Source organism: Diplotaxodon limnothrissa, linkage group LG20 (genome assembly GCF_057381915.1).
Source record: "Diplotaxodon limnothrissa isolate DT_005_m linkage group LG20, D_limnothrissa_male_GT1.1, whole genome shotgun sequence".
Classification (NCBI taxonomy): domain Eukaryota; kingdom Metazoa; phylum Chordata; class Actinopteri; order Cichliformes; family Cichlidae; genus Diplotaxodon; species Diplotaxodon limnothrissa.
The window spans coordinates 9,726,493-9,743,438 of NC_140615.1; the positions used below are offsets into that span (position 1 = coordinate 9,726,493).

General features: G+C 44.4%; 1 protein-coding gene across 1 annotated transcript in view; it reads right to left on the reverse strand.

The window, feature by feature from the left end:
• Positions 1–16,946, reverse strand: part of celsr3 (cadherin, EGF LAG seven-pass G-type receptor 3) — a 140,702-nt gene that overhangs the window by 15,836 nt on the left and 107,920 nt on the right. The window contains exons 22-28 of the mRNA XM_085344253.1: positions 11,173–11,361; positions 10,894–11,086; positions 9,918–10,085; positions 7,552–7,678; positions 6,376–6,582; positions 1,477–1,651; positions 7–119 (exon numbers count right to left, since the gene is read on the reverse strand). Coding sequence (XP_085200379.1) covers positions 7–119; positions 1,477–1,651; positions 6,376–6,582; positions 7,552–7,678; positions 9,918–10,085; positions 10,894–11,086; positions 11,173–11,361 — 1,172 coding nt within the window. The remainder of the gene's footprint in view (positions 1–6; positions 120–1,476; positions 1,652–6,375; positions 6,583–7,551; positions 7,679–9,917; positions 10,086–10,893; positions 11,087–11,172; positions 11,362–16,946) is intronic.

The window sequence follows — 16,946 nt, forward strand, 5'->3', positions numbered from 1 at the left end:
GTTTACCAGTATGACGATGCCGATGGGACCAGCGAAGCTCCAGATTAGTTTGTCATAGATGGATATCCAACAGAAGTCTGGGTTTCCATAACCCTCTGGGTCCAAACCTACTGCCAGGCCTAAAGCAAACAGATGTGCGGTGAGATTAGACAGATCAGCTCTGTGATGTCCTCTGCTGTCACTCACAGAGAGACAGCAGCCTCAAAGATAGGGAAACAGTATAGGCAGTGACTGCAGGGCATTATTGGAACACCACAACACTTCTATGAATGTTAGGTATGTTTTTAGCTTTTATTAAATGAATATTTTTAGATTTATAAATCAAGGACTTAGAGAAAATTAGCTCCTGAAAGCACGCTCTAAATATTTGATTACATCTTTGGATCTTTCGATTTTAAATGTTAAATTCTGCTGAACTTTGAGCACTAAGCTGCTACGATTAAATGCCAAAGACACAAACCATCATTTCTCTTTTTAATTTAACTTCGTATAACCTATATGACACATTATTCCAAATCAGAGCAGAAATGTTTCACCCCCTGATTTTCAGCTTCTGGTTGAATCATGTGAATCAAGTTCACGAACAAAAATTCACTGACTGTCAGAGTTAGGAGAAGATCAGGCTGTAAGCTAACAGTCTTTTTCTTTACGTTGAGCAGGGATACACCAAAACGGTTTCACCTGAAGTTTCTTTCGTGTGCGCACTTACAGCACAGATTCTGTGTAGAATCTGAGGCACCAGTGCTCCATATAAGCACCAGATGTGGTTAGTAGGAAATTTGTGACTTGAACTGTGATATCTTTATCAGTCATGTATCCTTGTTTGGACGAAACTGTCGATGTTTTGACAGGCGTGGCTATTAAGAATATTTGAAATAAATTGCAAAAGAAAAGACAGAAGAAGCCCGAACAAAGACAGATAAACACACCTGGTGGGAGACACATCCATTCGTGTGTGTGTGTGTGTGTGTGTGTGTGTGTGTGTGTGTGTGTGTGTGTGTGTGTGTGTGTGTGTAGGTTTGAGAGACAGACAGTGACACAAACAGCAACAGATAAAGGGAAGCTGACAGTATGTTATGAGCTTGGATGCAAACTACCAATCTAGGCGTGTGTGTTTGTGTGTGTGTGTGTTTGTGCGTGTGTGTGAAGGGGATAGAGAAGAAAGTAGAAAGATATGACTTTCTTAAACTGTGTCATGGCAGAAATTGCTTGCATTAGTATCTCTGCTTTACTGTCTCTGTTATAAAATACCACTGAAACCTGTTTAATCCAAATGTCAATAGGACACCTTATCTACACAGCCAGACTCACTATGCATGTATGTGTGTGTGTGTGCCTGTGCTCATATAAGAAAATCATTATTGTGCAGCTGTGGCAAGAACAGGGTTGTGACTGTCTGCTTTTACATGGCTGCACAAACATGTTCCTAGGCCATATCGAGGACTGCGTGCCTGCATGTCTACATGACTGTGTTACCTGTGATAATGGCGGGAACGCCCCAGCCAATGGCGTAATAGAATCTCATGGCTCCATAGTTGATGTTGCGTTGCTCTGTTTGCATTCGGTAGATATGAAGACCTTCCACGAACATCCAGGCGAACGTGGACATGAAGAAGTAATGCAACAGGATGGCGACGACCGTACACAGGAACTGAGGGGAGAGGTTTTTTTTTAAAAAAGAGTGATTAAAAAAAGGGAAAGGGGAGGAGCAGGAAATTATAGGTAGCAGAAAGAAAGTGACAAAAAACGATTAAGAGGCAAGAGAGAGAGGAATGAAAGGGGTAGGCTAAGGGGGAAAGGCAGGAAAGATGCATTAGCAGTGAAAAGACAAAAAAACATAATCCTTTCAAGGATTGTGCGACAGCTGAAATACAGATGTCTTGGCAACCAACCCACGAGTCTTTATTACAGCAAAGCAGGTGTCAGCAATGAAATAACAGCCGTTCATGATTAAATTACTAATGCTTCTAATGAACAGCGATAACGGCAGCATGTTACAATTCGTCCAGGAAAAGCATAAAAAATAAAGAATGTAAATGGATGTTATAAGAGCTGAATTTTACCAATAACACCCAAGAGAGTCTTTTAATTATGATTACGATTACGAAAATGTGCACCATCTGCAAAGGAAGGTAAATAATGCCCAAACAGGTAATGTTGCCTTTATATTAATTGTGATTGTAGAAGTTTAACAGCTATTTTTAAACATGATGTATTTACGACAATAAATGCGTCAAGAAAACAAAAATAATGCAAATTTGTTGTTTAAGGGGAATAATTAGCTCGACCGAAATAAATACACCTTGCTGATGGTGACAACAGAGGGAATTGATTATTTGTTCAAAAACAAATCTTTTGATTGGCTGCCAATGATCGACAGTGATAGACAGATGGCAAATCCAAATACCTGCCAAGTGCGTGCCTACCCTTTTCTAAACAGTTTCCAAGGACGACTTTTCAGATGGTTCTGTTAAACAAACCATCTGGTGTGTCAGGTGATGGTTAATCTATGCCTTTGCTTTTCTGACAATAACTTGGACACTGTATAAATGAAAAGATGACGTAGTCTGCCACAGGACTCATTTCTGAGGTCATTCGTCTAGATTGCATATCATCAGGAATGAATCCCAGTAAAGGCAGGAGATAAACTTCAAAGCCATCTTTAGTTAGATGCTGTTGGTTGGTTTGGCAGCGATACTTGGCTTCCCCATGAATAATGCAGAGCATTAACATTTTGGCTTTCTGTGAAATTACCTTGAGGCTGCATTCAAGAATGGCTGAAGTGGTTTATTTGAACTCTGCAGCCTTTTAGTCTGAATTGATTTGTTTGACCAGATGAGGACGATGCCATTCAAACTCAAGTGGCACTGAATTACAGCACTTTGAAAAAGCAAGTCAACTTCGTCTAAGAGAACTGCAGTGGTGTTTGTTTAAAATCTAAACCAGCCTCAGGAAAGAGCTTGAAAATGCACAACTAAATAAGATGTCTGTGGGAACCTGACAGGCGTGTCAGTACGTGACCTTGTAGCCAAATGCGTTCTTAACATACACAAAGACAAGCTGCAGTAATGTGCAAATGTAGATGCAGATGCAGTGATTTACTGTGCAAATATAAATCGAAACATAGTACATGAGGCAAATAAAGATTTTGTATAGTTTTAACAAGCTTTTAAGTCAATATTTGGTCTGATCACCTTTATTCTTAGGCATCTTGTAATTTCTTTACGTAGTCTCCAGGAATAGTTTTCCAGGCTTTATGGAAGACATTCAAAGCTCTTCTTTGGATGTTGGCTGCCTTTTATTGCATTCTCTGTCAAAATGATCCCACACTGCTTTAATAATGTTGAGGTCCGAGCTTTGAGGAGGCCAATCCATGACTGATAGTGTCAGTTTTCCTCCACGATGGAAGCGGATGGATCAATAAGTATAAATGCCAGAAGGTTTGCTTTGTCTCCCAGCGCAGTCTTGAGATCATAAAGGCTAGCGGTAACTCTGGACAGGGCCACTGAATTTCCTTAACCCATCAGCAGCCCCAGTATCTGCTCCTCTGTGTAAAGAGGAACAGGATAAGCACTGCCAGAGCTCTACAGAATGACCTCTCAGAAACAGACTTAATTGTGGTGGCCGGAGGGCCCACTGCCCTCTGAAGGGATCAGTTGGAGCCCAACTGGTATTTGCCATAAAATACCAGAACTGGCAGGTCCACCACTGATGCTCTGTACTTTTAACAGAGGAGAGCGGAGCTGTTGCATAGTCTTTTAGATTACAGTTTAAACTGCAAAGAATGACATCAGATTTTCTTTGATGTCCTCTGGCAAAGTTGTTCAAGTTCACTGAACCCTCAGTTTAATGAGCAACCATCTTTTGAGCACATGTGAGCTTCTACAAGCTCAGATTTTCTGAAATGTGACTGCAATCTGCACTCAACACAGACAAGTACCCCAAAAAGGCCATGTGAGTATTGTAGGTTGACAAATGATGATTTAGACAAACATTTATGTATTAAAATAAGTTTGTCTCAAAGAAGTTAATATAAAATATGACTGTCATATTATCATATATGATAATGGATGAACTGGCCCATTTGCTTATGAAATCTATAATGAATACAACTCAGAACTCTGAAAATTAAGGAGAGCAGACATTTAAGTCCCAGAGGTTAAAAGACGCGCAGTAGAATTTCCAAAGAAGAGCCAAAGATGACACAGAAAAAGCAGCCGCCTTGGCAGTAATACAGCCAGCTGATGAATCTCACACTCCCACACACACACAAAAAGCAAACACTACGAGCCACACACATAAGCATGGAAAGACTAAATATGCACAGGCGCATAAAAACTAACACACAACCGCTGCAAGCGCTGAAATGCTCTCCCAAGCATGGAGTACATGAATTAGAGAACATATTGTTCTGCTAGAAGTAACCAGTCGCACTGTAAGAGCAGTACTGCCGACTATGTGGGGGATAAAGAGTAATTAATTGGATTTCATGCTGAGTGAGCACATATTTGGAGTACCCTCTCGACAAGACTCGCTGCTCTTTAAACACACTTTATATAGAAACGTGTGATGCAATAAAACTGAGAGATATAGTGGTCAAAAAAAAACATTGGCAGAGGACGAGAAAAAAGATAGAGGACTTAACGTAAAGGAAAGAGGACAGTGTGATGTAGAGAAGCACAGAGTGAAGAGCGACAGGAAGCACCCAAGCAGAGGATAAGAAAGAGGAAGAAAAACAAAATACTAGGAGGCAAGAAGAGCTGTCGACATCAAAACTGCAAAGAGTGAACATCTTATGATATTGTTTTTGGCAACAGTTTAAGAAAAAACATGGCCACTGCCAGATACTATTTGAAGATGAATGAACTTGTAAATCTAAATGTCGCTAGAAATTAGATATACACCACAGCCACGGCAAAAACAAAGTACAACCTCTTTAAGATTTTAAGGTTTAAGGTTTTATGCATTGAGATGCAGTAGAAATAATCAGCTCCTTGATTACTTGGTTAATAGATCATCAGCAGGTGTAGGCACCTCTATAAAACCAGAAGTTTGTCTGGTCTGGAGCATCCAACTGTGTGCTAACACCTGAATGCCAAAGACATCAGCATTGATTTTAGAGAAATGATTCTAGCTGCCCATCAGTCTGGCAAGGGTTAGAAGGCCATTTCCAATCAATTGGGAAAAAATAAATACAGTAAGAATAGATGGATGTTGAATCTCTGTCTGTCCAATGCAAAAAGAACTATTGCAGTGCAGTGCGATACTCCATGGGCAAAACATACAAACAAGTCTACTTTTAGAAAAAATACTTATGCCCTGAAGTGTGAGCACGGTCTTTATCAAAGATATGGACCTATGTGAAGAGGATGCTCACAACGGAAGGCTGCTTCCGTAACACACTGGAGGAAAAACAAAGAAAGTATGAGCCTTTGTTATTTAGTGATTGGTAAAAAAAAAAATCAAGATAGTTGCCAATCTTCCCAGGAGTGGGCATGCTCAGAGAAATTGCAAAAAAAAAAAAAGCCCAAGAGCTACATCTCAGACTCTACAAGCATCATGAACAAGTATGACATGTTTGGAAGGCTTGCCAGAAGAAATTCTCTACTCTCTAAAAATAACATGGCAGCATAGCTCAGGTTTGAAAAGCTGAACAAACCACAAGACTTTGCAACGCCCTTTGAATAAACGAGACCAAAGTGGAGACGTTGGCCTATAGTATACAGCACCATGTTTGAAGAAGCACCCCATACCAACTGTCAAGCACAGTGGTGGAGAGGTGAGTATCTGGGCTTGTTTTGCGGTCACAGGACCCGGGCACCTCGCACTCATTGAGTTGACCTCTGTATACCAAAGTATTCTAGAGTCAGATCTGAGGCCATCTGTCCAACAGCTAAAGCCTGTCCCAAACAAGATAATGATCCCAAGCACTACAGCAGAACGCCTGAAAAAGAAAAGAATCCAAGTATTCCAATGTCTGAGTCAAAGGCCAGACTTCACCTTGACTGAAATGTGGTGCCACTTTAGGAGAGCTATACATACACAAATGCCTACAAACCTCAACGACCTGAAGCAATGCTCTAAAGAGTAGTAAACTCCTCCACAACAACGTGAAAGATTGACAAAGTAGGACAGAAAATGATGTCTTCTAACAGTGCTTTTGCAACATGGCTCCATTATTGTTAAATAAATAATAACTTTTCTGTTCATCACAGGTTATCTATCTAGATATGACAGAAGTTGGACTCTGTTTTTACCATGACTGTACACTGGATAAAGTGGTGACTGACTGTGAAGTGGTGTGAAAAAAGGAACTAAAGCTATAGGCAACAGAAAAAAGATGGATGCAGAAAGCCCACCCCCGCCAGTACATACCTGTTGTTCAGTCTGATTGACCCCAAGCAAAAACACCAGCTCTGATAAAAACATGGCTGCCGCTGTGTTTGAATGGATGCTCCTGGTGTTAGACTTGAGGCCCCGGAGACAGGAGAGCACCAGGACAGTGAGGAGCAGCGCCAGCATGGAGATGCACAAAGAAGAGTATGTGACCAGGGCCAGCGTCTCCAGGTCGCCCTCCAACTGCTACTCACAGAGAGATGCAAAGGAGGGGGGTGAAAGGAAGAGGAGGGAGAAAACTTGTTGAAAAAAGAAACTTCAATCCAAGAAGATGAATCGTTACAACTGCATTGAAATGCAACATCTCTATCTGAACTCTCCTGTCTGCCGTCAGTGTGAACTGACAATATTTATATGACAACCAAGTATGCGATCTATAGAAAGAAATCTAATGAAAGGTAAGTACAAGATTAAATCCCTTTATTAAAAACATCTAAAAAATATATTTTTCTTGAAGCAGTCAGGACAAAAAACAGAGGAATCAGATGACAAACCAAGCTAGCTAGCAGACCAAGCTTATCTGTCAGGAGAAACTAGATTATAAAATCAATTCAGCACGTGCATTTGCCTCCTCTGGAAGCCTCTGCTGCCGGCAAACATAGCAGACACCACCAGAATTTCATTTGGGCAAACTGGGCTTCCCTGCAGCATCTCAAGTGAGTGAGAATAAGATACCCCACCATACCACCAGACTAATGATGATGAATTACTTAATCTTATATAACTGTTTCCAGTTTGGAGAAATGGAAATCGTCAAGACAATGATGTTTCTGATTCCACACGCTCCCTTTCTCGAGATCTGACACATCTTCAACTTAGTATGCTTGGGAGCGGTGGGTAAGGGGTTTTACATTAAGCTGTGAAAATCTTCTACAACTGTAACAAGGCCTTTCTTCAGCCTTCTGAATGTCAGTCAGGATTTGTAGACATTTTTCCCCTTTTTCCCCCCTTCTTCAAACTGGGCAATTACCAGCTGACACTGTTAAATGAAAAAAAAATGTGTTGGGGCAAAGTGGCAGACATGGTGAAGTAAAAGGTTCACTTAAGGGAAATGCTTGATTACTACAGAAAGGGTCAGGGAACGAGAGAGGATGAAGACTTATCTTGATTTATCTTGATTAAAAGTAAGTAGCTCTTGACTGACTGATCACTAACCTCTCTTTGCGAACTGTCCATCAGCACGCCAAAGGTGCCCAGTCTCTGGCACTGACAGCGCACATGAGACGTGTTTCTGTACACCACCATACAGTCTCTCACCGTCCAGCAACCTCCCATCTCATACCTGCAGGGACAGAGACGGAACGAGGAATAATAAGCAACATTTCAAGAAAGATGTCCCGCTGCTGTCCATGTGTCAGTTTTTCATAATTAATAGAAGTCACATGCTCTCAAAACAACACTCGGTGGACACTTTATTAGGTACACCTTGTTAGTGCCAGGTCGGACCCCTGTTTTGTTTTCAGAACTGCTGTAATTCTTTGTGGCACAGATTCAACAAGGTGCTGGAAACATTCCTCAGAGATTACACGCGAGGAATTTAATTGCTCTTGTGAAATTAAATTATTTGCTCTGATTAGTTTTTGCTCACGCATTTTATATGACATAAAAATATTTCCATACATATTGACATAGCTGCTGCAGATTTGTCAGCTGCACATCTCCTGTTACACCGCATCCCAAAGCCATGTGATCCCGCTGGATGCAGCCATCAGAAGATAAATACACTGTTGTCATAAAGGGATGGATCTGGTGAGCAACACTACTGAAAGAAAGTTGTGCTGTTTAAATGATCCTCAGCTGGTACTAAGGGGCCAAAATGTGCAAAGACTATATCCCACACCATTACACCAGCAGCAGCAGCCTGAAACATTGATCCAAGGCTATAAGATGGGTCTATCCTTTCAATATCCTGTTCTTAGCTGACAGGAGTGGCACCCACTGGGTGTGGTCATCTGCTGCCGCAGGCCACCATTTATTGTTTGTCTGAAACCGGCCTCTCTTCTAAATGAGACATTGAGTCTCAATGGGATTACCTGTATAAATAAAGGTTAAATAAATCTGCTTCAAGGTTGGACATACTGTGCATTCAGACATGCTCTTTTGTGTACCTTTCTTTCAGTGAGTGGATATTTCAGTTACCTTTGCCTTCCAGTCAGCTCAAAGCAGTCTGGCCATTCTCCTCTGACCTCAAGGCATTTTCACCCAAAGAACTGCTGCTAACTCAATATTTCTCCTTTTTGGACCATCTTCTATTAAAATCCTAGTTCATCCTGTTGTGTAGGTAACAGTTTGAATTATTCAGACCAGGACATGTGGCACCAAAGACCACACCAGGTTCAAAATCACTTAAATCATCTTTCTTCACTAGTCTAATGCTCAGTTTAAACTTCAGCAGGTCATCTTGACCACGTCTAAATACCTGAACGCATTGAGTTGCTAATTAGACTTCTCTGTCAAATATGTGTACGTCAGAAGGTGTTCAGTGAGCATTTGAAATAATCCTTTGGCTAAAGTGGTCTTGTATTTTAAAAGCAGATCAGGCACTCCCGTCTACTTTTATAATGGTTTAGTATGGTAGTTTTTACTGTGGTAAAGATAGTAGGCTACATTGGCTTCATTATATGTGCTGCTAAAAAAAATTAAAGACTTTTTAATCAGTGTATATGATCAGGCTAATTCAACTTCTAGGATATTGGTATATTTTCTGACTCTTTCTTAATTTTTGTTTTTTTTGCATTTGACTTGAGTCAGTGTCACTAGTGGTAGGATGAGGCGATACCTTGAGCCTACAGAGGTTGCACAAGTAGTCCAACTAGGATGGCTCATCAATACGTGCGATTGCCATTGAAAGTTTGCTGTGTTTCCAGCACAGTCTCAAGAACATGGAGGAGATTCCAGGAGTTACTATAGTTACTAGTTACTATCAGCAGGACCGGTATCTGCTCCTTTGTGCAAGGACGTATAGAATGAATAGAATGAGAACTGCCAGAGCTACAAAATGCCCCAACATTGTCAGCCCCCCACATCAAAGCACACGGGGGTCAAACAAACTACTGAATATCATTTTGAGTTCCTGCAATGAAATTTTGTCACAATGGACCAGCCTGCTGCACAAGTTTTTACTTATTTTCTGGGTGTCTTTGGATTCAGCCCTCTGTGTTCGACAGACCATTTCTAGTTCTTGTTCCTGTGCATCCTGACTTACAACAGTGGACACTTCACATTCTTATTGTTAAAACTACATCTGTACTTTTCCTTCTGTGAGAGGTCTGCAGAAAAATCTGAATAAAGATATATTTTATATTTTAAAGCCAACAAGACAAAACCCAAAGTCATCATATTAACTTCAAATCTGAAGTTTAAGATATTTGCATTTAGCAAATTTCAAAAATGACAGTTTGATATTTCCAAACTCTACACAGTAGTGTATCTTTTAATCACGCAGTGACATACTGCAATACCCTGGACTTCAGTATCGACAGTATCAATACAGTGCGAAACATCGCATGTTATGTACTCACGGGCTGCTGTGGTTCCATTGTACACACAGAGGCTTGCTGCGATTGGCCGTCTCTAGCAGCTTGAACTCCAGTAAGATGGGTTGCTCTAAATGTCCGCCCACAAATGTCTGGTTGTTGTAGACAGAGATAGTGACCACAGGGGAGTTCATTACTGGATGTCTGGGAAGCCTGAAGGAGAGACAGTACAGAAGTTACAACACATCCTCCAGATCAGACAGAAAGCAGAGTTTGATATCCTGGTTAGGATGCTAAAAAAGGCAGAGACACAGTAACCAAAAAAAGAGACAAACCGAAAAAAAGAAGAGTGTGTTTTGTAAACCAGATAAGACACAAATGACTGATTATTGACACCAACTGAGAAGTGGACAGCTTGTTACTCGGTAATTAGGCCCAGAGGAGAAGTGGGGGACAGCAGAAGGAAAGAAGAGAGAAAACAAAGTAAAGACAGGATGATTAAAACAGAGAAAAGATCGCTGGAATTAGTCCTGATGCAGATACTCTGCTGACCTACCAGTGTTCCTCATATGACTATGAATTCAATTAGCCACAACTTCTTTTAATCATTTATTGAGCAAAGATGCCAAACATGTCCTACTTGCAAAGATCTGATACAGTGTTGCGTGTTTCATATGTGTCTTTCATGGTTGTGCATACAAACAAGCAACCTGAAGATGTGGGTTTGGGCTTCAGTGATGGATCTTTTTCAACCTTTTTTCCCACTTTTGGAGACTAAATGATCAATAGCACAAATTATCGTCATTGGATCTTTTTTATACACATATATATGTAAAATCCTGGCATGTTGATGCTAGAATTGAAAGATAATGATCCCCATTTAATGATGTGATGCTCACGTTATTTAAAAGCAATTTTTGCAGACTGATTAGCACCAAATCAAAGACATACGAGCATAAATCACGAGAAGTTTTTGGAGTTGCAGTAATGAGATTTTCTTTAGTGTGTTTCAGATTCCCACCTCACTCCTCGTCTGTCTGTGTGGTACTTGGGAGGAAGGGCAGCACCCAGACTTCGGTAAATGAGCAGGATCACGATGGTTATGGGCGGCTCAGGCAACGCAGCAGTATGTTTTGCTGCAGTGTATTCTCCTGTCTGATTGGCCGAGATACTGACAGGCGCCGAAGCGGTGTTTTGAGGATCTGAGGCTGAAACTGAAAAGTTTGAGTCAGAATATGTTTCTTGGGTTCAGCCCGAAACACTGTGAAGGTTTTTATTCAGTGTGTGTGTCTGTTCTTACGTTCTTTTTCCGTCCTCTCCTTCTCCTTCCAGTTATGCAGCCGCTGCCGTTGTGGCACCAGGGCAGCAGGGGGCAGTATCACATGAGTATAGGGATCCCACAAAGCCTGACCACGAAACGGGGTGGTGTGGTAGCGTGGGAAACGCCTCCGCACATGGGTGTGGTTCTCCATGCGGTCCAGGTTCATAACTGATTAATAAACATGCAGCAACAGACACATATAAACATTTTTTGGATGAAATTCCCACAGATGTTGGGTAATTAGGGTAATTATGTTGTTACATTAGCATAATATGACTGGTTAAAATAACATGTATCTTACACTTTAGATAGCAGCAGTGATGCATTCGCTTTCTGATTTTAAAAGTATGTTAAAAAGTGGAAAGATAGTCCATATCCTGATTTTAAGCTATGCTCATTGTAGTAACTTTTATAAGACAAAGTGTCACAATCACAGCAAACCAATGTCACTGGTCCCTATTTCACCATATTTTGGGTGTCGCATGTCACAAAGAAACATGTTACTGTAATTGTATTACATTTTTCAGTAACACAGTAATGTAATGCATTGCTGTGGACAAATGGACAGAAGAAAAACTCCTCAAACAAACACATTTTTTTCATCCTGTCCACTTGCGTTAAAATGAGCTCCTTTCAGTTCGTGTGCAGGAGGAAAACAGTGAAGTGATTAACAGCAGAGATATGGAAATTACTTTTACTTGCAAACAACTGCATTACACTGCCTACAAAACTTTAGCTTTTTGCAAGCATCTGCACAAATAGCACGCTAACACAAAGCTAGCCAAGAACCCAAACTGGTGATAAACGTGAGTGCATGCTGACCCCAGTACAGCAGCCAGAGCCTGATCATCAACACGTAACAAAGACAGTGATGGGCAGTCCAGCTTACAGCCTCCATTTATAACTGCTCATATTTCACTGTGGTGATTATTTTGAAGTCTCTTTGGGTTCGTTTTAAAATTTTCTTTGTGTAGGAGAAAGTAATGTAATGAGTAGTGTAACTTTTTACGTGCTCTGGCAAATAATTAAGTAACATACTGCATTACTTTTAACAAAAATAATATGTTTAAAAAAACCCACCAACACTGCATATTACTTTTTGCAATGGCTGATTAACTGGAGCAGAACTGAACACACTGTGCTCTCTACAACACCTCTTAAAAAACATGTCACTGTTGTGTACAAAATAAAGTGTCTCATCTTAAACTTGTCCAGTTTACAAAAATGCATCCATCAAGAAGAAGAATAATGAAAGAACCCCCACACTGGGTCATTACCTGGAAATAACCCTGAAATCATTATGGGATAAACTGTCTCCTAATAATACTACCCGTGATGTTTCTCTTAGTACACAAACTATATCAAGAATATTCTCCAACATTAAGCTAACTGACTAGGAAAAAAAGTAGGAAAAAAAATTAAATCCAAGCAATTAGAGGAATCAGAAGCTTGATGGGTTACTTTTACATATGCTGACCTCATTATCTCAAACTTTGGACATATATGACCATCTAACACTGCTTTGCCAATTAAAATACAGAGCAAAAGCAAATCAAGCGCCCCCTAAATTAGTGCCTGACAGTGTGTCTGTCAGGGTCCTGGGTCTGAGCGACCCAGGATCCCTGAGCAGTCATGTATTATATTATTATTATTATTATTGCGGTGTATTTTGGTGTTGCTCCCCCTTCCCTGTGCTTGTGTATATGTGTGTGTGGGTGGCTGAGCACTTGTTTATAGGCGGCGTCAGGCCTGGAGGGTGTGGCCCTGCAAGGGGACTGGCCACACCCGAAGCCACACACCTGCTGCTGATCAGGCCTCGTCGGGGGAGCTACTTAAGAGAGTCTTGGAGCTCCCACCGACGCGGGATCATTCCTTGAGACTCCACGTTAGTCGTCCCATTGAATTGAGTTAAAGTGTGTAAGTGTATGCCCGCGGTTATTTGTGTCCTGACGGCTGCGTCTATTGTTTCCCGCAGGAGGAGCGTGGAAGGCACGAAGAGCAGCGAGCACCCGGGGGTGCTGACACGGGAGCGGAGAGCACAGAGACACGAACTATTCACGCAGAGACACGACACGGGAGTCTGGGAGAACACGGGGATTTATTGTTGTTTTTGTTCCACTCTGTAAATAAACACACTGTTTATACATAGAGCACCGCGCCTGGGTCCTCCTTTCCCCACATCCCCACGGTGTGCCATGCCGCACCGTGACAGAATGATCCCGCCACTTATGGACCCAGCGGTCTCCGAGGAGAGGCTCAGGAGGGAAGTTATGGATGAAGTGTACCACCTATGTGAGGTGTGGTGGGAGAAGCCAGCGGAAGGTTTGCGTCGCGCCGTGGAGAGGCGGCTGCAGGAGATGCTTTTTAAATTCCCCTGGCTGGTGGACTCCCTTAATGCGGTGGTCCTGGACTTCCTGCTTTCCACCCTCCACCTCCACTCTCCTCCTCAGGCTGCCCACCAGCTCGGACAGCTGGTGGATTCACTGCCTGAGACGCCGGCCCCGACGCCGACACGGAAACGACGTTCGCGCCGCCAGCGTTCCTCACCGCAGCTAAATCCACAGACATCTCAACAGTCGGCTGTGGTGAGTCATATGGACAATTCATCGTCACTCACCTCAACTGTTTACTCTGGGGCTATGTTTATACGGTCAGCTGCCCGTCCGCTTTCGGCTCAGTTACCTGCTCAGCAGCCACCTGTAGCTGCGGCACAGCCAGCTGCCCAGCCGGTAGCCAAAGCGCAGCCCGCGGCCCAGCTGGTCGCTGTACCTCAGCCTATCGCCCGGCTAGTGATCCAGCCGTCACCTGCTGAATCATCCCCCGCGACATCTACCTCACCGCTTACCGTTTCATCCTGTTCACCATCCACATCACACGCTCAGCCATCTTCTCCACCAGCAGCAGCCTCCATTCCACTGCCCACTCCAGCGGCCTTGTCCGGAGAGAGCGACCTCACCCGCGTCCAACGCTTGATGGACTGGGTAACTCACACCACCAACACAAGGGCAAGAGTGGTGGGGTTAAACGCCATCGAGGCACTCCTGGAGGGAAACCCCTACCTCGGCCAGCTCAGGGGAGTTTCCGCCTGCCTTTGCACCCTGCGTAAAGCCCGGGGGGTAGTGCAAGCTTGGGAAACCACAGACTTCGTCCAGCAGCAGCAGGAGCTCAGCGAGCCGGAGGAGCCCGCACCGCCAGCTGAGGAGCTCGGCATGCCCGAGCAGGAGCTCAGCGAGCCGGAGGAGCCCGCACCGCCAGCTGAGGAGCTCAGCGAGCCGGAGGAGCTCAGCATGCCCGAGCAGGAGCTCAGTGAGCCGGTGGAGCCCGCACCGCCAGCTGAGGAGCTCAGCGAGCCGGAGGAGCTCGGCATGCCCGAGCAGGAGCTCAGTGAGCCGGAGGAGCCCGCACCGCCAGCTGAGGAGCTCAGCGAGCCGGAGGAGCTCGGCATGCCCGAGCAGGAGCTCGGCGAGCCGGAGGAGCCCGCTCTGCCAGCTGAGGAGCTCTCGCTGCCGGCCGAGGAGGAGCTCTCGCTGCCGGCCGAGGAGGAGCTCTCGCTGCCGGCCGAGGAGGAGCTCTCGCTGCCGGCCGAGGAGGAGCTCTCGCTGCCGGCCGAGGAGGTCAGCGGACCGGAGGGACCTCCACGTCTAGCGCGGCCTCCTCGCCGTCCACGTCCGGTGCGTCCACGTCAGCGATCGGCGCGTCATGGACCTGTTGCCACGCCTCGCTGTTGCTCACCGGAGCAGCGACGTTGCCATCGGACCCGTGGCAGGCCGCCGGAGGGGCAGCGCCGCCGCCACCGGACCCGTGGCAGGCCACCGGAACCGTTCCACCGCCACCGAACCCGTGGCAGGCCGCCGGAGGAGCAGCGCCGCCGCCACCGGACCCGTGGCAGGCCACCAGAACCGTTCCGCCGCCACCGGACCCGTGGCAGGCCACCAGAACCGTTCTGCCGCCACCGGACCCGTGGCTGGCCGCCGGAGGAGCAGCGCCGCCGCCACCGGACCCGTGGCAGGCCCCCTGAACTCTCTTGTTGTGTTGATGGGCCGCCTGTGACTGTTTGTGGCGTCTTTTCGTTTTCTTTTTGCACCGCTGCGGGATGCGCGGTCTGACTCTGAGACTGTGGACTGGGTCGGTTTGTTGTTTTGTTGTTTTTGCTTGTTTTGGTTCTGGCCCTCCGTCCTGGTTCCCCCAGCTGCCCGCCCTGGGTTGGTTGTGCTGTTTTTTGTTTTGGTTTTGGGGTCGTCGGGAGCCGACCCTTAGAGGGGGGGTACTGTCAGGGTCCTGGGTCTGAGCGACCCAGGATCCCTGAGCAGTCATGTATTATATTATTATTATTATTATTATTGCGGTGTATTTTGGTGTTGCTCCCCCTTCCCTGTGCTTGTGTATATGTGTGTGTGGGTGGCTGAGCACTTGTTTATAGGCGGCGTCAGGCCTGGAGGGTGTGGCCCTGCAAGGGGACTGGCCACACCCGAAGCCACACACCTGCTGCTGATCAGGCCTCGTCGGGGGAGCTACTTAAGAGAGTCTTGGAGCTCCCACCGACGCGGGATCATTGCTTGAGACTCCACGTTAGTCATCCCATTGAATTGAGTTAAAGTGTGTAAGTGTATGCCCGCGGTTATTTGTGTCCTGACGGCTGCGTCTATTGTTTCCCGCAGGAGGAGCGTGGAAGGCACGAAGAGCAGCGACCACCCGGGGGTGCTGACACGGGAGCGGAGAGCACAGAGACACGAACTATTCACGCAGAGACACGACACAGGAGTCTGGGAGAACACGGGGATTTATTGTTGTTTTTGTTCCACTCTGTAAATAAACACACTGTTTATACATAGAGCACCGCGCCTGGGTCCTCCTTTCCCCACATCCCCACGGTGTGCCATGCCGCACCGTGACAGTGTCTGTATGTGCCAATCACAGGTGTTCCATGCACCCATGAGTAACACTACGTTGAAATTCAAATTTCACTTCAAATTCAAATCAACATTCAACCCCCTGGAAAAACACCGCAAACTGCAGCATGATGAATGCAGGACAAAGAAAACAAGGCAATGGTTGCTGACGCGACTCATTCAACATCAGCTCATACATCCATAAAAGCAGCCTGTGCATCCATCCAGCTCACACTGACCAACTGAAATCACCAACACGGCCGAAGACAGTAAGAGTAACGAAGGCTTCAATAACATTGTCGACACACTGGACAAACGATATGCTATTTTCCTAATTATTTTATAAAGGCAATATGAGTTTTATTCACATCCATCATGCAGGTACAATGAATGGTGTATATGTACAAACACATATTTGTCTGCAAATGGTAGTTTAAAGAGATTAAAAGGAATATGACCTCTTGATTTAATTTTGTGTTTTGGTACAGTTTAATTTTTTTTTTCTTCAAAGAGCTGCACTGAATTTAAGGAAATGAGGAGGAAAAATTTTGTTTCTGTGCAGAGATTTGTAGAGATGTGAAGATGCTGAACCAGTGTTCTGTTTATTCACTGCAATACTGGACAAAATGACTGTGATCATCATTTTAGCCATAATCGTGCAGCCCCAACCAGCACTCTTATCTTCTTCTGTGCCATTAAGCATCAAAGCAGCTTGCGTGCCAGACCCGTGTGACCTTGAGTCAGTAAAAGTAATACGAGACAGCTCATACAGCTACTTGATTTATCTGTTTTATTTAAGTTTAGCTTTTCCTCTTTGATTCAGTCATAGAACAATTGTCATTTTTAGCTGTGTCATTAAAAAAT